This window comes from Fundulus heteroclitus, chromosome 16, assembly GCF_011125445.2.
Source record: "Fundulus heteroclitus isolate FHET01 chromosome 16, MU-UCD_Fhet_4.1, whole genome shotgun sequence".
Taxonomy (NCBI): Eukaryota; Metazoa; Chordata; class Actinopteri; order Cyprinodontiformes; family Fundulidae; genus Fundulus; species Fundulus heteroclitus.
In genome coordinates this window covers 21,097,758-21,123,913 of record NC_046376.1, presented here as the reverse complement: position 1 = coordinate 21,123,913, position 26,156 = coordinate 21,097,758, and the positions used below count along the sequence as shown (strand labels likewise).

The 26,156-nt window shown below is 39.3% G+C and overlaps 3 protein-coding genes across 4 annotated transcripts; 2 read left to right on the top strand and 1 right to left on the bottom strand.

Annotated features, from left to right (window-relative positions):
• Positions 1-846: 846 nt before the first annotated feature.
• On the top strand, positions 847-9,743 carry mfsd13al (major facilitator superfamily domain containing 13a-like). The gene is made up of 7 exons (XM_036148036.1): positions 847-1,008; positions 4,898-5,212; positions 5,294-5,722; positions 5,849-6,003; positions 6,090-6,173; positions 7,180-7,323; positions 8,519-9,743. Exons 1-7 carry the CDS (start codon positions 847-849, stop codon positions 8,658-8,660), a joined length of 1,431 nt encoding a protein of 476 aa, XP_036003929.1. The 3' UTR covers positions 8,661-9,743.
• A 3,626-nt stretch (positions 9,744-13,369) lies between these two features.
• On the bottom strand, positions 13,370-15,894 carry LOC105930128. Of its 2 annotated transcripts, none has more exons than XM_012868163.3 (6): positions 15,802-15,894; positions 15,302-15,631; positions 15,109-15,209; positions 14,972-15,019; positions 14,626-14,739; positions 13,370-14,519 (listed from the first exon to the last, which is right to left on the bottom strand). In XM_012868163.3, exons 1-6 carry the CDS (start codon positions 15,851-15,853, stop codon positions 14,466-14,468), a joined length of 699 nt encoding a protein of 232 aa, XP_012723617.2. In that variant the 5' UTR covers positions 15,854-15,894; the 3' UTR covers positions 13,370-14,465. The 2 variants fall into 2 exon arrangements, with proteins under 2 accessions (XP_012723617.2, XP_012723625.2); XM_012868171.3 differs by having other exon boundaries at positions 14,626-14,736.
• A 1,785-nt stretch (positions 15,895-17,679) lies between these two features.
• LOC118566325 (ER lumen protein-retaining receptor 2-like) lies at positions 17,680-25,698 on the top strand. The gene is made up of 8 exons (XM_036148034.1): positions 17,680-17,952; positions 21,373-21,473; positions 21,559-21,717; positions 22,014-22,270; positions 23,196-23,253; positions 24,545-24,626; positions 24,912-24,964; positions 25,693-25,698. Exons 1-8 carry the CDS (start codon positions 17,862-17,864, stop codon positions 25,696-25,698), a joined length of 807 nt encoding a protein of 268 aa, XP_036003927.1. The 5' UTR covers positions 17,680-17,861.
• The last annotated feature ends 458 nt before the right edge of the window (positions 25,699-26,156 follow it).

The window sequence follows — 26,156 nt, the reverse complement described above, 5'->3', positions numbered from 1 at the left end:
TTCTTCCCTCAGGCTCTCTCCTTGATGATCACAATGGACACCTTACAGTCTGATTAGCCTGCTTCACTGCTGTGAAAGAAAATAACGTGCATTGCACTTTCACAAAACACAACCTCCCCCCTTTTTTTTCTTGTTCACAACACAAAAAACACACAGTTTTAATGTTGTATACCAAATGTCTGTACAGTAAGAACTGTAACCAAAGTCAAATTCCCTGATTGTGCAGACAGTCATGGCCAAATGAAGATGATTCTGAAATGTCACGTTTTCATTAGGTTCCAGCAGGAAATCATCATATTTAACATAAATAAAGGCTTGAAAATATCAGTATGTGTATGTGAGTTGAGTTACTGAAATAAATAAAAGTTTTCAGTAATATCCTGTTTATTTCATATGACCAATCATTCCTCTATTGAAACGGGAACTTGCCACTCTCAATATGGCGGACGAGCTGACGTCTTCAGTGTCACGGGACTGGCGTGTTTATCGTCCAATCACAGAGCACTTAGTGGACAAAAGGATTTTCTGTAGCCAATCAACTGCGTGTTTACTCTTTCCGCTCGGAAATCGAGTTAAACTGGATGTATCATGTAGTTTGTGGAGATGTTTACTGTCGCCAGACTGTAGTGGCGTTGACAGGAAAAGACGCATCTACCAATGGAAATCCGAAAACCTAAACAGAAATGCACTACTATCTGCGCGCTTATCCCCAATAAGCTCGTTCAACTTTCACATTTTGGTAATACTATGCATACGATTAAGTAAGTATTGCAACGCTTCACTGTCACTATCCGTGAAGGAGAGACAGCTGTTTCCTGTGTGTGCTCCTTCGAGGACACCGGCAGCATGGTCCGAAAATGGATGAACTTTGGGATCAACCATGCAGCTTTCGCGTATGCCATGACGACATTGGGTTCAGCCATGATCAACAATATTTTTAGCTTCTATTATGTCAAACTCTTCCTGAACAAGTACAGCATATCTGAGAGCGCTTTCCACCAATCACAAGTGAGTATCTGGATAATGATTCTTTTGCTATATTTATATATATAATATTTTTCACAAGCAGCTTCCCTCTTAATTAAAGCATTTTTGCAAAGATTCCCATTAATTCAGAAAATATTGCAAATGGCTACGGTAATTGTCTGGTTTGACCATTTTGAACAGGTTTTAGCCTTTAGGTGTCCTAAACTTTTTTTTCATATTTGACATTTTTCATATTTTCACGACAGACCAACATAGTGTAGTGCATAACTGTGAACTGTAAAAAAAATAATTCAAGTATTGCTGTCTCCAACAAGCTTTGTTTCAATACTGGCCATTATTTAGTTACAGTAATCTTCCTATCAGCTCTGACTGCTTCCCACATCATGTTGCTGCCTCCACCATGTTTCACTGTGAGGATGGTGTGTTCTAGCCTCGTGAGACCATCCTGATCTCGCGAGCTTTCAAGGTTTCACTCGCAGATCAGTCTGGCTACTCTCCGTTAAAGAAAATTTGGAGCCGTTCACCAAACGAACGTCCAATCAGCGTTGGCTTTGAGGCGGGTTGAGGTGTGACGCAACGGGAAGCGCGACAGTTCAGTCTAAAGAACATGGCGGCTTCAGCCGATGAAACTAGCGTTATCGTGGCTATCGAGCAAGTTTTATCGGAATTACAGAGTATTTCTTTGCTGAGCTAACGAGCCTTTACCTGCAGCAGCAAGAGTAGCTTGGCTTGTGGTTGTGTTTTCGTCGTCGCTCGTAACAGAGCGACGACGAATCTGATTGGTTCATTTGGCCCGTCTATCACCAACATAGGCCAATCAGCTAACCAGTATTTTCGCCCCTTCCCAAAATTACTTCAACGGAAGGTTTCCAGATGGATATGCGGAGCAAATCTATCTGGCGGAGTCAGGTAAGGTGTGTTCAGGCTGATCTAAAATGTTAGTTTCATACACTTGTAGCAACTTTAATGGAACCTTTATGCTAGCGTCAGCAAAAAAAAATAAAAAAAAAATTATTTATGTTGCGTGGGCAGATTCTCAGTCCCCCTGGCTCATGGCAACTACAAAGGCTTTAAAATGAAGGATTCAATACCTATGCAGGAGTCTTTGTGAGTTTTTTACTGAGTCATTTGAATTCTGATGAGGCCGCCTTTGTAGTTTCTGTGGAACGAGTTGCAGTGCCAGGTTGTGGATGCTTGAAAGCCGAAACCGTAACAGCAGCTCCTAACCTCCAGGTTGCTTAAGTGCAGGGCTCCAGATGAGACAAAACCTCCTGGATAGGTATCGAAACATACTCGTAAAAACTGAGTGAAAGTCTGGTTGCCTTCGAGTTAAGCCCATTGTAGTTTCCTTTATGTTATACCATAAATTCATTTATAAAGCACTATACAAGAACAAAGGTCAACAAAGGGCTGTACATACACAACGTAAAATAACTGTCAAATTTAAATAGAAAGATAAAACACAGAACAATTTAAAATGGACAAACAAGATAGTTAAAAATAGTTAAAAATTAAAATAATTGAAAATTAAAAAGAGGAGGCCTGCCTGACATCCATTGGCAGGTTGTTCCACAATTTCGGAGCCGCTACATCGAAGGCCTGATCTCCTCTTAGTTTCCGCTTTGATTTAGCAACATTAAGGAGCTGCTGGTTGGCAGACCTAAGGGAGCGGGCAGGTGAATGGGAGTGCAGCAGCTCAGAAAAGTAGAGAGGGGTGTTGTGCCAGTTCATACGTGACAAAAGCTGCATCAATTCGGGACGTAACGGACTGCGTTACCCATGATGCAATGTGGTCAAAATGGCCACCAACTCATGTAGTTCATACGTGACAAAAGCTGCATCAATTCGGGACGTAACGGACTACGTTACCCATGATGCAATGTGGTCAAAATGGCCACCAACTCATGTGGTCAAAATGGCCACCAACTCCCATCACGCAACACGGCAAAATGGCCGCCGATCAAGATAAGGTTGCTATGGTGATGGCTATAAAAGCCGATCACCCACGAAAATCTTTCTTCTTCCCTGGCTTTTGGCCAACCCGAGAAGACACACACACAGCTGATTCCGTTGGGGTGATTCCCCGCCACGTGTTCGATTGCTCGCTGGACCGAGATTTTTCGACGCAACGGTTATTCCCTGCTTTATAACAGGAGGTCGACTTAAATAAGTACTTTTAAATTCCCTCTGATCAAAAGACTGAGAGACGCCGCATCTCCCAGTGATCGAAGAGGACCCCGCTTTGTCTGGCCAACAAAGCGACCGAACCCGGAGGAAGAAACGAAGGAGCTTTTTCCCCGTCCCGCCGCAGCCTGCGGAAAACTGCGCTCGTCAAGACGCGTCCAGAAAGCCGCAACACTCGGAGCGCTCCAAATCCAGCCCCGAGGCACCTCAAAGTAACGGGGTTTTCCCCTTTTATTTCTGTCTCACCAACAGGGTGTTTAGAAGTGCCTGGGCAGGCGTAGAACTTTGTAGGTGTTGGTTAATGCTTTTATTCCACGACGAAGTTGGAATTATTTTGCTGAACATTTTCTTTGTATGTGCATGCATTGTACAATTGATTTGCTGTGTTGATTTGTGATCCATCAATAACCCCGCCGTGGGTTACTGCTTCATTTCTTTCATCTTTTTCCCTGCTTTCCCCCCCTCTCTCTTTTCGCGTCTCCTTATCAGTTTAATTTCTTTGTCCGAGCTCAAGTCGCGGGCTTTGCTTTAAACTCCCAGTTAGCTGCCCCCTCTCGAAGCGAGGCATTACCCCATCAGCGTAAGCGTGGTTACGTCATTAGGACCTCCCCTCATACGTCATCGTAGCAGCCATCTTGGGAGGGTCACGTGTATCTGAACTGTAGGTAGCTTAGCTGAACTAGCTTTGTGTAAGACATCAAAGCGTCCAGTGAGATTCCCGAAGCTGTTCTGTCTATCAAGGCTGATACGTGAAATGCCGGTGTTTTGAGGGCGGTGTTAAACAACTTTGAGTTAAGTTAAGATCTGCTAACCGCTCATTTTAATCCATTGTTTATTTTGTTTTGTTCTTTATTTCCACATATATATTTTGCATGTTTTAGTTTAGTAATGAGTAAGAATTCCAAAGTTGTTTGAATCAGAGAATTACTGTAACAGGGAATTGCTTTTGTTTCAATAAAACCACGACTGCGGAATAGACATTGTTTTGTGTTCAGTCCAATTCACAGTTACATGGTTATTCAGAAATCAGAGCTAACCTCCTTTGGAGTTAACATCTGATATTAATACAGAGACAATATCATTGGATGGTGATAAGGAATAAGGATTTAAACTCTAATTGCAGTTACATTGGGGTTCTCACAGCCTGCTGGATAAACCTGGTCGGTTAACAGTCCGACCTGATCATTTATTCCAGCATAAATGAGTTCATAACAGCAAGTTAACTAATGCATTAGTGGTATAAATACTTATAAGCTTATAGCTAACATCACCACCATTTGAACTATATTTGTTATAGCGAAATTTTGAGTTGAATGATTTATTATTTAAATTATAATACCAAATTATAATTAATAATAATAATAATAATAAGCATATTCAACCAGCTTATGGCATAACAGGGGCCAAGCCATTAAGAGATTTCAAAGCAAGTAAAATAAGTTTATTTTATTTTTTGGAGATTTTTCACGGCTCTAGTGGCTCACTTTTTAGCACAGTTGGCTGACAGGAAGGGGGTGAGACATGTGGCAAAGGACCGTGGGTCGGAGTCGAACCCAGGCCTCCGTACATGGGTCTCGCTACCCACTGCGCCACCAGCACGCCCCAAAAGAACTTGAAAGAAAAATGGATCCTAAAACGTACACGTTAATGAAGGGGATTCCTGAAACTCCAGACTTTGCAGTTTCTTACCTGTTAGGAATCTTGTTAAACTTCTCTGTGCCCACAGGTGGTGTACATGGTGTGGAATGCGGTCAACGACCCTCTGTTTGGTTACCTGCAAGACAACTCCAGGGTGCCTTGCTGCTCTCACCGACGTCTCTCCATCCTGTATGGCGCGCCTCTCTACTCGCTGGCCTTTCTCATTGCCTGGTTCCCGTGGCGCTCCTACTCCCCTGATGATTGGCTGAGTGGCCTACACCTGACCGTGGCGCTGTGCGCCTTCGACGGCATGCTGACCTTCGTGCTACTGGCACAGTGTGCCTTATTCGCAGAGATTTCCAGCCACCATCAGAATCGTTTAAGGCTCATAAAATACAACCAGGTAAGCCCACCATCTCTTCCATGGTCTCGTTAAAGTTATGAGAGGGCATCCAGCTAATGCCTCTCCTTGCCTTTGTTTCAGGTGGCTTCTCTCATTGGTTCCTCCAGCGTTCTTTTCTGTGGCATGGTGTCCACAAACATGGAAAACTTCCAAGCTTTCCAGGCATTCACGGTGCTGATTGCTGTAATAAGCTGCATCTGCATGATGTACACCGGTATGCACAGCGAAAGCCGCTTTGACAATAAAATATCTGAGGCAGATGTTCAAGCGAGTGCCGACCAGACCGCTCGTCCAACGGCGTGCTCCTTCGCCATGTTGAAGTCGCTGACGTGGCAGATTCTCACCAACAGGGACTTCCAGCTGTTTGTGACCATGAACTTCTTCCAGGTGTTCATGTTGGCTTTCTTTAATAACTTCACCATGATATTCACGGAGCACCTGATTCCTCCATATGCACTCCCGTCGCTAGCCAAGAGCTTCATGTACGGAGCGGGATTCATCTTGCCACAGGTACAGGCTTCAACATTTTGCATGAAAAGATCATTCAGAACATAAATATTTATTTTTATATGTTCTTTTTGAGCCTTTCTGTCAAGTTCTTATAACTGTTTTTACCTCCCTTGTGTCCTCCCCTAGCTTTTAGTTCTGAGTAGTCAGAGTCTGCTGCAAAGTCTTGGCTACTACAAGATCATCCTCTTCACATTTATCTTTGAGGCTGGGCTGGCAGTCGTCATGCTGGCTCTGGGTCCTCAACGTTACTACTTTTTGGCCTTTTTCCTCACTGTAAATATGTAAGAAGCTTGAGCTTTGATCGTACTGTAGACGGTTTTCTGTGTAAACCCATGGACTAATTTTGTGTTCTGATTCCTTCATCCAGGGTTCTAATACAAGCAGCCTTCAGTCTCTTTGGCTTGCCTCTGGCTGACATTATTGACATAGATCTACAGAAATACAAGCGCAGGTAAACAAAGGAAAACGCACAAGTACGGCATTTGATTTAAGATTTTGATACAGATGTGATTTAATGTATTTTCCAGATTTCTTAGAAAGACTTTCAATGTTTTCCAACACCCTTTAATGACTATAAATCGTCCCGACCAATTTCACTGGACATTGTTGAGAAAATTTCAGGAAATTGTTTAATTTTTGTTTATCAGAAACAAATTGATGAGTGACTTTTTCTTGATTTATTAAAAAGTTTCTCTCTGGACAAATTCCATTTACTCTTTTAAACATCTGCGTCGCTATCTAAAAATGCAAATTAGATAGCCACATAAAAGTCAAAATGTACGTATTTGGTGCAGCTTTTGATTTATTCCATCTCAAAGTTGCATAATGCTGTAAATCAGTTTAAAACTAAGGAAGGCTTTTGTCTTCACTCAAAACAATGAGTACATAAAGTTAAAGTCACATAAGTAGTAAGCTTTAGGTAACAAGTTTTCAAAATTTTTGACATTATACCTGCAAACTTCAATATATTTTATTAAAATTTTATGTAACAGACCAACACAAAGCAGCACATAACTGTGGATTAGAAGAAAAGTAATCCAGAAATTCTAAATATCTTTCAAAAATATATATTTTTTGCATAAGATCCTCTCAGGTTGTCTGCAAGACAAGAAAAACATTAAACATGTCCGGTCAATTTATTATTTATACTTATATCCCTCATTTCAGTCAAAGTAATAATCAGAAAATTAAAAGTATATGTCAATGGGACAGACAGGTTTAGACGAGGACTCACATTTATCTTGCGACCACACCTCGTGAAGAAAATGTTAAGAGAGGTAAAAAGATATCCAAATCTCACTAGTACAGAGTGGCACCATGGGATGGCCCAGTCTCCATGGTAACCTTTTGTTTTTACTCTTTTTCACAGCTTTCCACTGGGTGCCAGCAATTGTGTAATTGTGGACAGTGAAGCAAATTATTCTAACTGACTTGCTCTTTGTGTTTATTTGTTTTAGCTCTCCTCTCTCCTCCATGGTGTTTGGAACAAATGCCCTGTTCACCAAGCCAGCTCAGTCTCTGGCTCCGATGATAGTCCTTAATATCCTCAACCACTTTGGATACGAGGGGCTCAAAGATGTGACCCAGGGGTCAAATAAAAGGTATGGACACCCACTATCATTAATTTGTTTATTTGCACGTTAATGTTGATGAACAGATTGGTTATAGGCTGTTTCATGAGCAAATTGTCGCTTTTGGCACATTTCTGTAATTTTTCAATGATAATGTTTTTATCAGTAATACTCATTTATATATATATATATATATATATATATATATATATATATATATATATATATATATATATTATTTATTTATTTATTTATTTATTTATTTATTTATTTTATTTTATATAGTTGACTCATTAGTATCTACAATAAACAAGGGTTCTTAGCCTGTGAAAGTGCAGAACTGAATTCTTTAGTTTAAGATAAGATAAGATAAGATAGTCTTTATTGATCTCACAATGGAGAAATTCACTCCAGTTTATAGGTACTGTGCCATAAATTTGTCGTTTTGACCAGTACATTGTTTTGAAACTTATAAATAGTTTGGAATGAAGACTGGTTGCTTATTTTCGAGAAAACAAAACAGACATCTGTCCGAAATGATAACATTTAAAAAAAATACTGTAAGCCGTATTCGTTGTTTGACAAATGTGACAAATTCAAGTTCAAATTAATTAACTCATTTAGAAGTGTATTTCCTTCACATTAAAATCAATTCTTTTTACAAATGTTCTTTTTTTTATTTCAAATTGTGTTCAGATTTCCAACTACATATTTACCTTTTTGTGATTCAAAACACTGATTTTTATCTGGGCCAACTCCTTGCCTAGTTAACCAATTTGCTATAAAAAAAATGTTTCTTTATTGTACTGTGTCAGTTACTGATTAATAGATTGTGTCCTACTTCTTTGAGTTCAAAGGTCACAGGGAGTATAATAATTTAGAGTCATGGAAATATTTGCTTTGGAGTCAAATAGCAAATCATTGTGTGCATACAAGAGAATTGCACTATATTAATGTACTATTGCTGTAGAAAACAAATGTTTCTTTGAGTTCAAAGGTCACAGGGAGTATAATAATTTAGAGTCATGGAAATATTTGCTTTGGAGTCAAATAGCAAATCATTGTGTGCATACAAGAGAATTGCACTATATTAAGGTACTATTGCTGTAGAAAACAAATGTTTTTGAGACCTTTTTTGAAACATTTGCTTGTGAAACGTGTCGAGGGGAGGAGCAGCTGTAAATGAAAGTAAACCGATGAATGCTTCGTATCTCCTTGTTTCTAGTGCTTTGGAAAGCCTCCACAGTGTGATGTTCTACTTGGTCTGTCTGGTGCCCATGTGTGTCGCCGTTCTGCAGGTCCTGGCTTGGAGGCCGTTTTCCATCCGCAACAGTCACACAGTTGATCCCAAGTACATCGACACCTGATGTCGGTATCCTCAGAGTGCTAAAAACATATTCATGGGGTGTCTTGTGTTTTTTTTTTGATTGGGGGAATCAGGTAAATAAAAATAGATGAAATATAAATTAATTGACATATGATGAAGTGTATGAAAGAGGTCATGATAAAGTGCCTCCCTCTTTGAAGTCGAGAGATTTATTAAGTCAGAATAATCATTTGGCCTTTACCACGTTCTAAAATCAAACCCCATGTGTACAAAAATAGACATGATTTAACAAAGATGAATCCAAAGTGAAGAAGCTGTGTGTGGAATAAAAAAAGATTATAAGTACACTCGACTGTTCATAAACTCGAGTCATCGGTAACAACAACATTAAGTTGTTTTATGGTTACAAATTTCCATTTTTATGGAGGAATCCCTATTATTTACAACAATGCATCAATTTATTTAAAGACTTGCGTTGGTTTCTGCATAGGCTATTGAAGGCCCTTCCACCAGATTTCAATGCAGCACCTTGATTTAGTACCTTCTCAGTCCGTTCTGTTTTAGGTTTGCTGCTGTGTTTGCTTTCCACGCCTTGTTTGACCACATTAACCCTCAGCGTTGTCAGACAAGTGGCCTCACACTCGACTCTAAAATACTTTTGTATACAGAAGCTAATGAACAACTCGACTGCAAAAGGCCCAGGTCCTTTGGCCGAAAAATAAGCCCATATCGTCATCTCGGCAGCATCTTTTTTGTTGATACTTGTTAAGTCCTTTTCTAACTGTACTGTCAAGAACCATATTATTTAAAACTGTTCACTGGGGTTTGAGATGTAGCTGTTGTTTTTTGTTGTTGTTTTTTTTTTTTTTTTTTTTGGTGTAATGCACAATCTGAGCTTGGGTCAATTTGCTTTTTGCAGAAAAATTACCCTCAAATAGTTTGGAAATTGTGCTATAACTTTTTCCAGGAAGATGGGCAGCAGTAATTGCAACTCTGAGGTTGGTGCTGCTATTTTTTCACATTGGCATTGAGTTAATGCTACAGACCAGCAAACTGACAAATCTCCTGCTTGTACAGAGGTTGCCACATTTGCTGTTGATCTGTAAATTAAATATCTCAATTAGCAGCAGCTGGTTGCTTTGGTTAAGAAGTATTACACGGTGGAGTCTGATCTATGTTTTTGTACACTTTAGATTAGATATAAATATAGTTAGTAGTTGGTAAAGACCAGACAATTTTGATTATTTCCCCGATCCATAAAACCTGGACTTCAAACAAGGTGTACTTTATTTTCCTTGTGAATATACCCATTTTAATTTAAGTATTTTTCATGTGACAGTTGATCGATGACATCAAGGGGATAAAAATCAAGTATTTCTACATTTGAATTTTAAAAGACACACTATTCGGTCTTGGGAGGACAACCTCTATTTGTGATTTCTGTTACCTAAAGGTTTCCCCCAGTTGTGACAAGGCTGTGTGATTTTCTACTGACTGTGACTTTAAATGCTCTGTCTGAAAAGCCCACTCATCCTTCTGGGGCTTTGCTTGTAGGGTATAAATCAGAAAAAAATCTCAATTGTTTCAGAAATCAGGAACTGCATCCACTCTAACTTTCTCAGGCAAATAATACATTTTACTTTAGTTTGAGAAAAGGGACTAATGCATAAAAGAGTTGTTGCAAAAAAACTACTTTTTTAAATTTAATTTATTTTGCTGCAAAAAAAAACAAAACATAATAGTGAGATTTACACTGACATTTACAGCTCACTCCTTTTAACTAAGATTCATCTAATGTTTTACCTCAGAAGACACTCACACTCCAAGTTTGAACTTTGTCTTATGATTGTCATTTTCTGATCAAGAAATAAAAAAAATATTAAAAAAACAATTGTGGTAGATTTTTTTTCCACCTCTTTTGGAAGTTTATACATTTATAAAGTGGAAATTGCACTTTTCTTACAGATTTATTTTACTAACGCAGGCTATTGGGCGCTACAAATATGATTGAAGGAAATGCATTAATAAATATGTAAAATGGTTTTTATGATAAATGATTGTAAGCTCAGGTGCATTTTCTATTGACAAAAGAGTCCAGCATATGTGTAAAAATAGGGTCTTCTTTATTTTTCGTGAAGAAGCAGAGTGGAAATGTCACAAACATGAAAGCTAATGTTAAGTCTATGGGTGAAAATATATTATACTGCTGTGGCTACAGCACTTTAACTTTCTGAATATAACTTGAAGCTGAAATCATACCGTACATGGTTTTACAGTTAAGTGTGCAAAAAGAGACCTTTAGTAGAAACTGTCACACAGATGCTAATGGCTTACAAACATTAAAACTGAATACCAGCTTTAATTTGAAGAAGAAAGATATCATTAGAACCTTTTTCGGAAACATATTTGTCAATTGAAACTAAATTGAAATGTTGCACTGAACAGATGGAGCAGTTAAGTCACTAGAAAGGATGGCTCACAGTTTAATTATAATTATTAATTATTTGATTGACTTAATGGAAACTGGTGCAATAAAGGTGCGCTCCCTCAACCTGCAACTCACGTTTTGACTTATTCCTGTTCCACAGCGCTGTGTGCTAAGCCCCCTTCCATCTTGCACCAATGACTCAAACAAAGTGGGGAAATCTGTGAATAATGCAACTACCTTGGTTTTGTTTTATAAACAATGACACAGCACATGAAGTCGTTCGGCATGATGCTAACAGCCTGATTTTAAACACCAAGAAAGACAAAAGAAATTTCTGGGGATTTGAGTGCAACAGTCCAACTATGTACATACCAGAGGCCGTGGAGAAAGTGACTAGTGTTAAGTTCTCAAAGAGAAAGTTGAGGAGGACTAACCTCCCACTGAAACTGCTGATAGGCTGTTTATAAATGCACAGCAGAAACTAGTTTGATAGCACCATGACGTCTTTGAATTGCAGCTGCACCAATGATTGTAAAAATGCACTACAGGATATTGTAGAGGAAACCAAACAACAACAATAGCACATGCAGTTTTGCAAAAGAACTACCACAGAGAAAACCTGTACTGGATTTGTTGTTTGAAAAGAAGAACAAACATTTTCAAAGAGATCACTAATCCGGGACATTTTAGTCTGAATACCCACTCTGTCTCTTATTTAGGCTATAAACCAGCTTCATGGTAAAACTGTCCTTGTTTACCCATTGTGCACATGCGCAATATCATGGTTCTAGTTATGTGATCTTGATATGGTTATATACACAAAAGCATTTTGTGCACTAACAAACATAGCAAAAAGTGTAAAACACAGAAATAAAATATAATAAGCCAACGGCTCAGTAATTTAATTGGAAAACCCTTGTATGTAACCAGAGTCATAGTATGTGACGAAGCCCCTTTTAGTCTTATTTATCTGTGACAATTTCTAAATATAACAGAATTACAGGCAATAAAAACAAATGTTTTTACAAACAGTGTTTAATGTCAATTGTCTTTACCATATGTCTTTTAAAAGCAATTTTTTAAAATTATTTTATAAGGAACTATTTCGATAAATAAATTTAGCTAAAAAAAACAAAGCCCGATTTTCAATTGTGAAATCCGAGTAACAAAGTCTATACATACATGTTGCAGCAAACTCTGGTTCATCCTTAGAGTTCAGAGGTCTTTAAGTCTAAACGATTCAGAAGTCAAACTAAAGTAGCCTAATTAACAAACAAAAAGCAGAACTGAAACTAAAATTGAGTGAAAAATCAACCGATGCCTAAAATAACATATAGGTTTAAGCTGTAGCATACTTCACTGATGAATTACTCACCGCAGCATGCTGAATGGCACTTGTGCTGCGTTAAAACCGGATGCAATTTGAGCATCATGGGCGTCTGGTTTACATGCAAAGTCTTTGGTGGACGCACATCTAGGAGCATTGACAGGTCCCATTGCGTGATTCACCCATTGGGTGCTGCGTGTATTGAAATATAAATGTCCAAAGCGGCAGATGCTAGAGTTGGAAAATCTGAACTTTTGCAGCTGTATGCGAAGCGTCAATCAATCAGAGACTCTACTAGGTTATGTAGTGGCGCATTTTCCGACAGGACAGAACGATCCTGACAAGACTGAAGTCGACAATGGAGGACAAACTCATCCTATTGTCTATGATCAGTTGAGATATCACTACAGAGACAGTACTAGAAAGGGCCTTGCCAGGAGGTGGATTAGTGAGGAAGTTCGAATAGCCGGTCATCGATAAATACTTCCCTGCATTTGAGGAAAAGAACAGGGTAGCTCCTCCCAACGCGAATCAGACAAATCTGTCCACACATTGCTCAGGGCGTCAAAAACGCTCATCACAAGCATCCAAGTTGAGGTGTTGGACACCTTTTTTAAATCACATTCGGTCTGAACCCAGCATTAGAGTCTGTTGGTATTTATTTTGTTTATTTTATTAAACATTCTTTTTACACACATGCCCTGTTGGGACATTTCAGGCATACCATATTAATAAGCTGGTTGTTTACATGTCCCAGGGCAGTTTTTCTCTATAAAACGGTATCTCAAAATTGTACCCTTATTATGTGACTTATGTTAACTTTATTAAATCCTGATTTGATACAGCATCAAAGTAGGTAAGCCATATTGCTGTAATAACCTGCATTTGTATGACCTTGAACCATTTGGGTTATCTGAGTGCTGGTATGTGGGTATGCGTGTGAATATGAGTAGAAATGGGTGTGTTTGTGTTGAGTGGGAGTACACGTCGTCAGGCACCAGTTCAGCTCAGCAGCTGGGACCGAGAAGGGCCAAGGTATGCAGGGCACACTACTTTCCCTTCTGATGAACTAGCCACTGAGAGATTAAGTGGGAGGGATGCCCACCTGAGCCCAGTGTAGCAACTGTGGGCCATAGCCAGCCTGTCACCCCCCCGGGAGCCTTAGGCCACTGAACGGTAGCCCACCACTCTGGGATGTGGCCTGAGATCCTCACATATACAAACAACACCCGTACCAAGGGTGGCTGGACCTCATCCTATATGCACTTCTCAAAGAATGGTAAATTCCTCTAAACATACTCCTTTCCAGTTGAATTAAAGCTGTTGTAGCTGCATCTGATAAGCCAACATCATATTAAAGTGTTTGCAACAAAAGAGACATCATCAAAGTTATGTGCGTTTATAGGCAAGCAGCCTAATACTTATAGCAATAGAGTGTTGATCATTTGAGATATGAGACACGACTTAAAAGTGTCACAAATCAAAGATCAACCTCACAACATAATCCTGATGTTTGAATGCAAAACGTAGGTAAACTCAGCCTAGTGTAGGACTGCTGCACGAAAATGTTAAAATGTTTTGGAAATGTATTTTTGGTGTCAGGAAATAGTTTGACAAAATAGCACATTATTAGCATCATCAGTGCCTGTCAGAGCTTAGAAGCAGCACCTTACTCCTTTGTTTTTTCCTCTCATGTTCCTGTTTAAAACCACATATTACTCATATAAATATGCACGCCTTGTTTAGCTTGTGGATCTGTGCTAAGATTAAGAAAAATTCTAACAACTATTTTACATTAATCCTCTGCGCTGCAAAAACGCCCCCAGTTACAATAGTTATAAGGAATAAACTTGCTTGGACTAGTTGGTGAGAGCAGAAAGTGTAAACGGAACAGTTCAGAGAGACGATACGACTTTGCTGAAGTGACTGACAGAGCACCGTTATTGCGCAGTTAATGTCTCGTTTCATTGGGAAACGTGCAAAAACCCAACCAGTGACCTGACATATTTGTCATTCTGTCACAAAACAGTCACACATGTGTCACAGCTCTGTAACATCCCACTGAAGCTATTATTCAACAGGGCTGACCCTTAGACATTTTGGTAGATATCTTCTGTAGAGAGGTTGCCGTCCACACTTGCTGCCTGTAAAGACAACAACAGTTTTGTTTTTGACTTGATGCGACAGCAGAAGTTATTGCAATCTTTCTGTTGAGTAATTGTGGCACTAACGTGCTGCAACAAAATTTACCTCAACTTGGGAACCATTTCTGCTTGTGCTTTGCTTCCTTCTGTTTACGTTCGCCCTGCTGTGAAGCTCTTGCAGTACGTCTCTGAACTGTGTTTTCTTCCTTAAGCTATTCTGCTGGAAAATGATTAACATCAACAATTAAACAGATATGCACAGGTTTGGATTTTTGAGTGTGTTTACAGGAAAAATCAAGTGTTTCGATCAAGTTTCAACAGTCCTTTCTGGTCAGGGAATCGCGACGCCTCTTCTTGTTGTTCCTCTTTTTTCCTCTTGTGGGCTTTTACCCCAGTTAGAAAACGGTTACCACAATAAAAAGAGGATTTAAAAAAAGAGATACTTCAATTACCGTTTCAGTTTTAGATGTCGTTTTGCTGGAGGTCAGGTTACAGCCGTGCTGCAACAGAAAAGTGAAGTTTATTGCAATCTTTCAGTTTTAGTTTTGTGTCTGCATGATCATGGACTCAATGGATATTCACGATTTACCTTCCTTAGAATGATGAGCATCACTAAAGCTAAGCTATAAATGGCCAAAAGGGTAAATGACAACCACAGAAGAATTTTCCACGCCATCAGTTTAGGTCTCTCTGTAACGTGAAAGAAAAAAAATTGTTATCTCAATCATGTTACCAAAGCATCTGTGATATATTTCTTTTTTTCCTGGCCACTGCCTCCTTACCTCCCACAATAAGAGTCGTCCCCTCTCCTACAAATGGTAGGCAGCATTCTGGTGTAAGTAAGGGTCCTATTTGGTCAATGCTTGCAGCGCAGAGGTACGTCCCGGTGTCGTTGACATTAAGTGACTTGATGTGTAAAGAGTTTTTACTCAAATTGTGCCTACTAGTAACATGAAGTTGCTGATGAGAGCTTTCTTTAACAATAAACCATTCGAGCTGCCGTGGGGGACAGCTTGACCTAACCGTACAGCGTAGAAAAGCTTCTTCTCCTATTTTTTTCCAGATCGTGTTTTTTGGCTGAAGCAAGCATGTCTCAAGTTTTTGTGGGTTTCCTGGAATAAAGACCAACAAATAGCCTTTGATTAAACTTCTGTCGTTAAAGGCTTTCAGAACAGTTACAGAATTGCCGTCAAACCAAAGAGGTTTTCAAGGATTTCCACTTTGCTCATATAAAACAGTATTGATAAGTACGCTGTTCTTCAAAGAAGCGGTAATTTCTTACCTGTCCCGGCCAGGTGGATGAGCAGGAAAGGCAGCCAAAGCAACCGCTTCATGTCTGTAAGCGTGACAGCTTGTGAGTGATCTTATGATTTCCTAGATGAGGTGATGATAAATGACTGACAACATGGGAAGAAGGTTGTACTTCCTCTACACCAACTTCCTTCTTTTTTTTCTACCAAGCAAATGAATGCTTACATCTTAAAGTTACGTTACTAAGCATATTACAGCGCATGACAAAAGTATTCACACCCCCTTACTTTTTTTTTTATATGTAGCAATGTTACAACCACTAATTCCAATGGTATTTATTTAAATTTTGTGTGATTTACCAACATAAAGTTGTGCATAAATGTGGAGTGAAGGGAAACGAAAGTCAGTTTTGTAGAAGGACCTATTGCTGCAATGACAAGCTAGTCTGTGGCGCATTCTCTACTAGCTTTACACACATTGAGAGGTTTAGTTTTTTTTACCATTCTTTCTAAATTTCTCAAGCTCAGTTTGACTGGATGGAGAACGTCTGAGCAGCAAGGGTTGTGTCAGATTGCCTTGTGGATTAAGGTCTGGACTTTGACTGGGCCATTCTAAAACATGCTTTGACCTGAACCTTTCGACCATAGCTCTGGCTTTATGCTTTAGATTTGTTCTCAGGCAGGATTGCCATTTATTTATATCCATACTTCCATCAACTAAGCCCTTCCTCCCTGTCTCCTGTTGAAGGGAGTCATCTTCACACCTGATTCTTCTTTGGAGTTTCTCTGTGAGGCTAATTTGTTCTGCAGTAATAATCTTACACCACATATTTTTAGATGTTTAAGATGCTTTGTAATGCAGGTCTTACCATGCACAATGCATTTTGTGTTAACATCCATTCAACAGCACCTTCCCATATATTCACTGTATAGTTTGTGGCAAACCTTTCATAGAAATGTCCATGCATGGGTCCTTTCTGCCACTCTTCCATACAAAATAAGATTTGTGATATGCACTACGAGTAGTCCTGTCGGCAGATTCTCCCACGCCGTAGATCTCCACTGCTCTTCTGGAGTTAGCATGTGCTTCTTGGGAAACCTCTCTGATTAATACTCTGCTTGTCTGTCTTGTCAGTTTGGGTGAACTTCCATGTTTTAGTTGTGCCACAAGAACAGTCATGTTTGTAAAGAGATTAAATTATATACAGGCGGACTGTTGTGTCTATGTCTCTTTTTAAGACAGTTGGTAGCACTGGGTTTTATTTTAGGGTACCAAAGTAAAGAGTGCTGAACAGAAATAAATGCCAAACCTTTCAGAAATTCTGTTTCACTCCTTCAAATTTAGACGCTACTTTGTGTGAAAAATAATATACGAAAAAAATATGTCCTCAATCAGAATTGGTGTGAAATGAGCAAAAATCTGAATTATTAATGCAATTGCTTCATTAGTAAGGTCAGAACTGGCAAACTGAGTTGAGAAGTGTAATAGAGTGTCAGGGACTTAGAGCAGACATAAATAGATTAATTTAATCGTTTAAAATAAACAAACAGTTTTAAATCTGAAATATAGAAGCAGAACTTAGTTACAAGAAAGCAGGCATTTCAAAAGGAATTTAGTTTTGCTGCTTTTGCTTAGGGCCTACTTTATAAAATGTGTTTTGTTAATTTTTATTTCAATTATATTAAGTACATTTGCCCAATGAAATCTCTCTATATATACTATTTTTAATACCATGCAAAAATCATGATAGATAACGAACTAGATTTTACATAATTTCCCTGTAGACCTACTTGTAGCGTCTGTCTACCCCAGACGTTCCCTCCTTTGGGTCGTTCAATTTCTGTAGGCGGGACCACTCGTGCTGTCAATCACGTTGCCGTCCAATCAGCACCCGGCCTTGTGTTCTCAGCCCGCCCCCTTCCACGTCGACCTGCACCTTCGCCATATTTTCAGCCCTGTGCATCCCGCAGCTCCGTGTCCCCTCTCCAAGTTGCCAGGAGAGCCTTCCTGTGTCTACTTGTGTCGGATTAAACCGTGAAAAGCCCTCCTCGGCTTCCCAGCTGTGTCTGCTTGTATTCGCGCCGCGCAACCATGAACGTCTTCAGGCTGACAGGAGACCTCTCTCATCTGGCTGCTATCATCATCCTGCTGCTAAAAATATGGAAAACCAGGTCTTGTGCAGGTAAGCTTGGGTTTTTCCTATTGCCACCTGCCACAGCGCGGCGTTGCTAGTGACATGTATGACTTGCGTCTTCCCCTAAATGTGTGCCTTGAGTCGTGGATCAGCAGCCCTTCTGCTAGCTAGCTTCACAATGCTAACGGTGCTGGTCATTCATTGAAGCTAATGGCTAAAAGTAGAGCTAACTGTTCGCAGGTAAAGCCTGCTGTTTGTTGCTCCGTACGTTACTGTCGGCCTGATGGTGTGGTTTCTGTTCGTTTTGAAGACGGACACGGTAGCTTGGGTTGACGTGTGATGGTGTAACTTTAGCATCGATGGTCTTTGCTGAGGTTTCAGCTGCTGGTTGTGTCGCTGGGAGCAGGAGTCCGTTAGATTTGTGCTGCGTTGTTTTAGAGATTTCCTGTTTTTTTTTTTATTAGGTTGTGTGAACGTTTTAAATCCAAAGTGCAGGAGTCCCACCGGGTGGGTTTGCCAGCTCTACACCCCACACCCCCAGACATCCTGCTTTGAGGTTTGGGGATCGACTTTTTTGGTCTGCTCTCTGACGTGGCGCTCCAGGAGAAGCTAGGGAAGTTAGCAACATGCTAAAGCTTTTTTCTTCCCAGTTTAACCAAACCCTACATTTTTTTTATTGTAGTACTTTTTGTAAACTTTTTTTTTTTTTTACTCTACTTTATATCGACACTTAAATGAAAATCCAATCGAAACTCCTACAAATTGGAACAAATGTGGATCCTTTGGGACCTTTTTAGATGATTTATGACTGTTTCTTGATCTAGACACAAATTTAAACCTGTATTTATTAGTAGCAGTTCCGTTGAAAAAAGTGTTACCATATAATATTCAATGCTTTGAGCTTTTTTTATATAAAAAAATACAACTTTTACCTATGAGTTTAGAGCATTTTGTACTCATACTTGTTCTTAAATAGAAAGAAATGTTGACTTTAAAGACTCAAGTTGGGTTCAACATATACTGTAATGATCTCAGGAGGGGATTTGGTTTTTCTCACATTAATTATACAATTATCACTTACAACATGATTTTATAAAGTTTACAACATCATTTACTTTATAAGAAAAAAGTGGGTACATTATCTAAGAGCGATAATCTAAAGAAGACGGCGTCAGAGAGTACAGATAGTGCAGTTAACGGCACAGGACAGTCCAGGAGATTGGCAACAATGCATGATTTACAGATTCTTTATAGATAAAATACATGTTATTCATAGGCGCTTAGATTTTTACTTGTTAAAGAGTATAGAGAGATAAAGTACTGTAATATTACTTGGGGACGTTAAAGTGGAGGACACAGGATTAAGGCCCTATCAGTGCTTGTTTGAAACCTTTCTTGAATAACTTCGATATATATTTATTGTCTTGCCACTGCAGATAACTTTTATGCAAACCACACAAATACCAGTTATAGAAACGGTGATTCCAGAGGCGTGTCTATTTGGCATCCTCTGTATCCTCTGGAAAATAACGTGCAGATGTGCATGTAAACATTAGTCAATGTTTTAATCATGCAAAGGACTTTGTGTTCTTCTCCTTGTACTGAAATGTGCTATACAAATAAATTTGCATTGCCTCTTCATATCAACCCAAGACCTTGCATTAAAGACAACATCCGTATTGCTTTCTTTTCACTTATATTCTTCCTCCTAACCCTTCAACAAAATTGTCCTCTAAATGTTTTCAAGCACCAAAGATATGATCAGTGAGTATATAGTTTACTAGTCTGAGCTAGATCCACTTTTCAATAATAAAAAAAGCTAGAAATATTTTGTTTCTGAAGCTTCTCCCAGGTTTCAAAGTAAATTGTGGATAATAAACTAGCGTAAAGTTATATCATTAAAAAAAGCCTCAGTTTTCTACTTTTCCATCCTACATAAATTATCTTTGTATTGTTTATGACGCCAGGCTTAATTTTCATACTGCTGACTAATTGGTGTTTATAATTGGAATGTTCTGCTCATGTAATTTTGATTTCTAAAAGAATGAATGAGTATTTTATTGTGCCGTTTCAAGGGTATAATTAATAGCAGTAAAAATGTCTATTTGTGGAAGAGCCCATACCACAATGAAGCTGAAGCTTCCATTTGATAGCAGCAATGATCAAGGTTGGTACATGTGTTTTTGTTTTGCCTGCTTGCCATGCACAAAGCATGCAGGTAGAAGCAATCGTTGCTGACTGGCAATGAGTTGCTCCCCTTTCTAATGCTATAGATTCAAAGCATAGTCTGTTACAATGCTGGGGTTCTAAAAGACTCATGCAAGTTTATGCATCAAACCTCTGTGTATCTGACAGAGAGATGTGTGAGAAGCACCAGGAGGGCCTTCATGAGTGCATCTTGAGCTGCATTACAGCATTTCCGTGCATTGCCATACACAAACTACCAGGGCCACATAAATATCTGGTCATCACAGTGTCAGAGTGTGAATTGTTCATATTGCATTTGACCGTCTGATATGCGATCTTTGTTAGCCGCTGTACTCCACGGGTCAGAATTGACCTGACAGAGATGATGCTGCTGCCTGAGAAAGAAAGGATCGTAAAGATGTAGAAGCATCGCAATGACAGATGAGGAACAGAAGTGAGGGAAATGTGGATTTATCTAGAAGTCAGTTTAATAATATTGACATAAAAGGACACTACATGTTATGGATTGTTAGCTGCAAGTTTCTTGGGATTGTTACTGCTATGCCTTTTGCCCTCAATATCACACTTAAATTCAATCTGTATTAATAATCATCATTTGAAGTCATTAATGCGAAAATCAATTGCAAGCATGTAACTATAATAGAACATGATGTTACTCTAGAAAGATTAAAACGGACTCATCTTCATACGGTCGCTGATTTCAATATAGCAAGGATTTGGTAGTCATTATGTTTTAAGTTTTTTATTGATATTGTTTATTATTGTTACTTTGTGCTTTGGTTGTTTGTGTTGTTCTAGCTTGACTGTAAAGCTCCCTGGTTGTTCTTGTGGACACAGACCTGTCAACGCTCCAGTTTAAGGCGTTTCAGGAACAAAATGGTTGTTTCCAAATTATATGGAAAATGTCAGATCCACAAGCTGGAACCAAAACATCAATACAGTCCTCAGGCCGATGAGAACAACTGCAGCACATTTTATTGGTTTCTTTTTTTTTAAATTTGTGGTTAAATGAAAGAGTATATGTGATGATTGGAGCCATATTATATTTTAACCTCACTTTCTGTAGGTTTGGTTCTGATATTATCAAAAACACGTTTTTTTTAGGATTGGCCTCTTGAAAAACGCTGTTTTTGGATCATTTAGAGTCATGTCCAGCAGATGTCAGTGTGCCACCATGAAAGGCTCGACTCATGACTTACCCAGACTGTGCTCCAGCGCTGAGCTTAAACTTTGCTTCTGCTGATATTTCTCTGTTCAAAGGGATCTCTGGGAAGAGCCAAATTCTCTTTGCCCTCGTGTTCACCACGCGTTACCTGGATCTGCTCACCTCTTTCATCTCGCTGTACAACACGTCCATGAAGGTAAGGGGGCTGTTGAGCCGTCGTACGGGTATCCGTGTTTCTCTGTGCGCCGTCACTGACGGGGCTCTCCTGTGCTGCTCACCAGGTGATATACATCGGCTGTTCGTACGCCACCGTCTACCTGATCTACATGAAGTTCAGGGCCACCTACGACGGAAACCATGACAGCTTCAGGGTGGAGTTCCTGGTCGTTCCCGTCGGGGGTCTCGCTGTTCTCATCAACCATGACTTCTCTCCCCTCGAGGTTCGTTTAAGCTGCTGTGGGGTGCACAGAAGGGTTTATTTAAGTTCTAGGTAGCTATTTATAATGACGACTTCTTGAGTTTGTGGGAAAGAACCTCATGTTCAGGCATGGCAGAGGATCTGTGATGGTGTGGGCTGTTTTTATTTTCCACAGGTAGGGCTTAGAGTGCATAGGACTCTGAAATAAAGGGTTTTTATTTAATGATCAGATGGACTAACAGTAGAATAGATCAGTATTTGGTTTGTCAACAGGAAATTGCGTGTTTGATTGTTTTTAACTGAGATCTCCATCTCCAGATCCTTTGGACGTTCTCCATCTACCTGGAGTCTGTGGCGATCCTGCCTCAGCTCTTCATGATCAGCAAGACCGGCGAGGCCGAGACCATCACCACTCACTACCTGTTCTGCTTGGGCCTGTACCGGGCCCTCTACCTCTTCAACTGGATCTGGCGTTACTACTTCGAGGGCTTCTTCGACATGATCGCCATTGTGGCAGGCGTGGTGCAGACTGTCCTCTACTGTGACTTCTTCTACCTTTATGTTACCAAAGGTGGGTCATGTTCTTACGTTTTACCTAATTGTTTAAAAAAAATACAATGGCTGTCCTGTCAAAATAATTGTTTACGAGGGAATTAAAAGTAATGCTTACAATATCATTAGTTGATGTAATCTGTTGCTTGTCATCAGCTAGATGGTCTCTGAAATCTCTCTTCATTGAATAACATTTATACGAAGGAGAGGGGTAATCTTCTGTGCTTGTTCCCTGAAAAACCTCCCTGTAAAGTTCAGCCTTAGCTGATCGGAGGATTCGGTAATCAAAAAATTCCTAAAAGGGGTAATTATTTTCCAAAGCTAGCCTCTGTCGAGTCACATTGGCGATTACGGCCCCGTCATTCTGCAATAAATCAGAGGATAAATAGTCCCAGTTCCTCACAGAGGACCTGTTGTGCTAAAACACTTGCATGCCCTGTGAGTTTCTCTTCGTGTGTTTGAGTTGTATTTAAAAGAATTTGCCCGTGGACAGTTCAAAACCTTTTCGAGGAACAGATACTGTTAAAAAAAACAAAAAAACAAAAAAAAAACTTTCTACTGGGTAGGACTTAAAGACTCTGTATGGTCTCAAGAATGTTTATCTTCACTTTTGTTTTCCCATTCGTCTAGAGTGCCAGAGAAAAGTTTCCATGCCCTTATTATGATCATGATAAACAAGAATAAGGTGCAAAAGTTTGAAATTCTTGCAGATTTTTAGAGGAAACGTCCCTGATGATTGGTTGGGATGTTAAGGAACAACTTAGGAGCCACACAGGCTCAAATCTATAAGTGGAAGCTGCCGCAGCGCTGCCTTCACTGCCCACATTGAGGCCTGCTTTACATCAACATGACTGAGAGGTAGCTGACCAAGAAAGCAGCCCCTGCTTCAAGCTTGACTAACATTTGAAACTTACCTCAGGGATAAGCTGAATGCCTTTTTAAATAAAGGATGAAGATTGAGCTCTTTGGTCACATTGATGAGAACAAAAGCTTGGAGGAGCTGAAGGTGAAAAACTGTACAGACAATCAAGCATGGTGGCAGTAGCTTGAGGCCGAGGTTCCTGTGCAATACCCAGAATATATTCCTTATTTTACAATCTAAAAGACAAAAAGTCTTAATTTCTGAAAAAACTAAGGCTTTAATTTATATAAAGGTAACTTTCTTTATTCCTGGGCTGTCACATCCAAACTTTTTATTTATTTATTATTATTTAGGGAGATGACTCACAGTTTTGGCCTTTGGAACAGGGGTCTCAAACTTTGGTGTCTCGTAATTTCTAGATGGATCCCCGGTCAAACACACCAGTGGAACGGCTGAACTGCCTTCCGGACATGCAAGCTCGTTCTGAAAAGTTCTAATTATCTGATTCAGGGAAGTTAAAGCGGTAACTCCTCTAAAAATGGCAGTACGTCGGCCCTTGAGAATTGCAGATAAAGACCCCAGGTCTAAACCCTTCAGGGTTTTAGGCTGGACCTCTGGTTGTGGTTTAACTGTCAGCGTATCATTTTCTGAAGATTTACAAATCAAATAAAGAGTTTGCACCTCGCTTCCTGCTTTTACAGAATCTGCATTTAGTTCAGATGTAATAAATATTAGGAGATTTAAATGTAGGGCTGATGGAAGTATCACATAGTGTTATTTCAAGACTTGTTAAATATTCAGATAATGGAACTGGATTAGTGGTATGTTTAGTTCTCAGATGTTCACCATTCTCTGTAAAATTACCATATTTCTCTTTTTTTTTTATGAGAAATATGTAAGAACCGCAGGCTGTGGATCTTGCATATTTCTGTTTAGCCCCCAGGGTAAATATTGCGTTGTACAAAGTAGGAGGGCTAATGACAGGAGGGATACCTGAAAATTCATCAAGTTGATGGTTAAAATCTGGACACAATCAGGTTTTCCAACAGGATGATGATGCTGAACACGCCTCTTGGTTCTGGAAAGGGTAAAGCTTCTGGAATAACCTCGATTGCATTGGAAATTGGCAAACTATGCTTAAAAGCTGCATCCGTGTCATGTAAATAATTTCAATAAGATTCATCCATAAAGGCCCGAAGTGCCTTAAGAGAGTTAACCCACACTGGTCAAGCCATTTTCAGGCATTGGTTAATCTGACAACCAACCAATTTTTGTGCTTTTAAGTTGAATTTTCTATTATGTGACTTTTTTTTTTTTTTTTGTTCAGCTCTTTGCTTCAGTTTGTGGTTTGAAATCAACTAACAGACTCCTAAATCTAATAGAGGTGGAGTTATGGTTTCTAAGCGCTGTGCGTCTTGTGTTTCTTTCCCTGCAGTTGTTGAAAGGTAAGAAGCTGAGCCTGCGGCGGTTAAAGGGCGCTGGAGGAGACCGCAGCTCCCAGCAGACTCGGTGGGAGGGTGGGTAGCAGAGTTGACGTTGTGGAGTCTCATGATCGCGACCAGTGACGGATGCCTGAAACAGCCAACTATTGGGGAATAAACACTAGTCGTTTTGATGATTGATCATGGAACTGGTTAAATGCCAACAAAACAACGGCGCTGACAAAGATCATCAACTTTGGATTCTGTGTTCAGCAATCTTGCCTTAAACTTTCTTTCATGCTGTTCAAAATCGAGATACATTTTTTCTTTTTTTACATGTGAGGGTGTATACCCTGTTTTCTTTCTTTTTTTTGTTTTTAGATTACATCAACACAAAAGGTAGAGTCCCGAGTACCTTGTTTGACTTTAACCTGGTAAGAAAATGCACAAATGTACAGTCTAATTAAGAGTGAGATAAAGCATAAGATATCAGAGTGCCTGTGAGGATTATGTCCATTTTTCTCACCATATATTTTTTTTTCATTTATCTGCAAATCTTGTGTAGCTGATTATAGGCATATATGCTTTGAGAAAAAAACATTCAGAGGCCAACATTAGAAGATAATTTTTTTTGTACATGTCTTGCTTTATTAAGAAAAAAACCCTAAATGTTTTAACAGGTCTCGTATATAAAAAAAAAAAAAATCACAGCTTTTTAAGGGGAACTCGTAGAGGGATTTTGACTATAAAATGTATAGATTGGATGATCTAAGTGCCGGCAATCATTTTGGCACATCAGTATTTTCAAATGGTGCTTGTTTTGTTTAAGATTCCATTTAAGATGTGTTTACTGGCATTTCCTGCTTACGAAACCCTAAAAAACAAAGCATAGTCACGTTTTCGCAGCCGATGGAGCTCAGGCCTGGTTTTAGCTGTCGTTGCACTCCAGTAACAAACTCATGAACACCTTCCAGTGGTTACCCGCCAGTTTTTTCCCCCATCCTGACACGGGTAAAAAGGTAGAAGGAAGAAAATGTTTGCCATGTTTCTTAGCTTCTCTGGCATGTTGGCTAATTTTTGTATCTGTAGCTGTTTTTTGTGTTTCAAAGGAGCTTTTGAGCACAGTTATTCTGCCCTTTTTTGTCGCTCTCTAATCGAACAGGTGTGATGGTGTTCAATGAGTGCATTTCTGTTTAATCAAAAGGCCTCGTCAACTTTATCTTAATAGGCATTAATATGCGTTTTTTTTTTTCTTCCAAGTTTTGTCAAATTATTTTTCTCTTTTTGCATGATATCACCTCCATTAAAGATTTTATTATAATCAAACTTCAGTGGTTTGGTTTGATTATTGAAATACTCCAAACAGGAAATAAATGTCTTTTTTTGTAAAGCAATATTTTTTTTCACATCACATCCACAGAACTTGAGGTATTTTATTAGCACTTGATGTTAGATCAACAAAAGGTAAGGCACAATTTTGATTAAAAGCCATTTTCCCCCCACAAATAAGTCTACATGCATTTGTATTTGGCGCTTCGTTAATACCAAATACTTAAATTAGTGCACAGTTTGTAAATGGGTTCCTATGTATGATTTAATCTCAGTAGAAATCCAGCTCTTCTATGA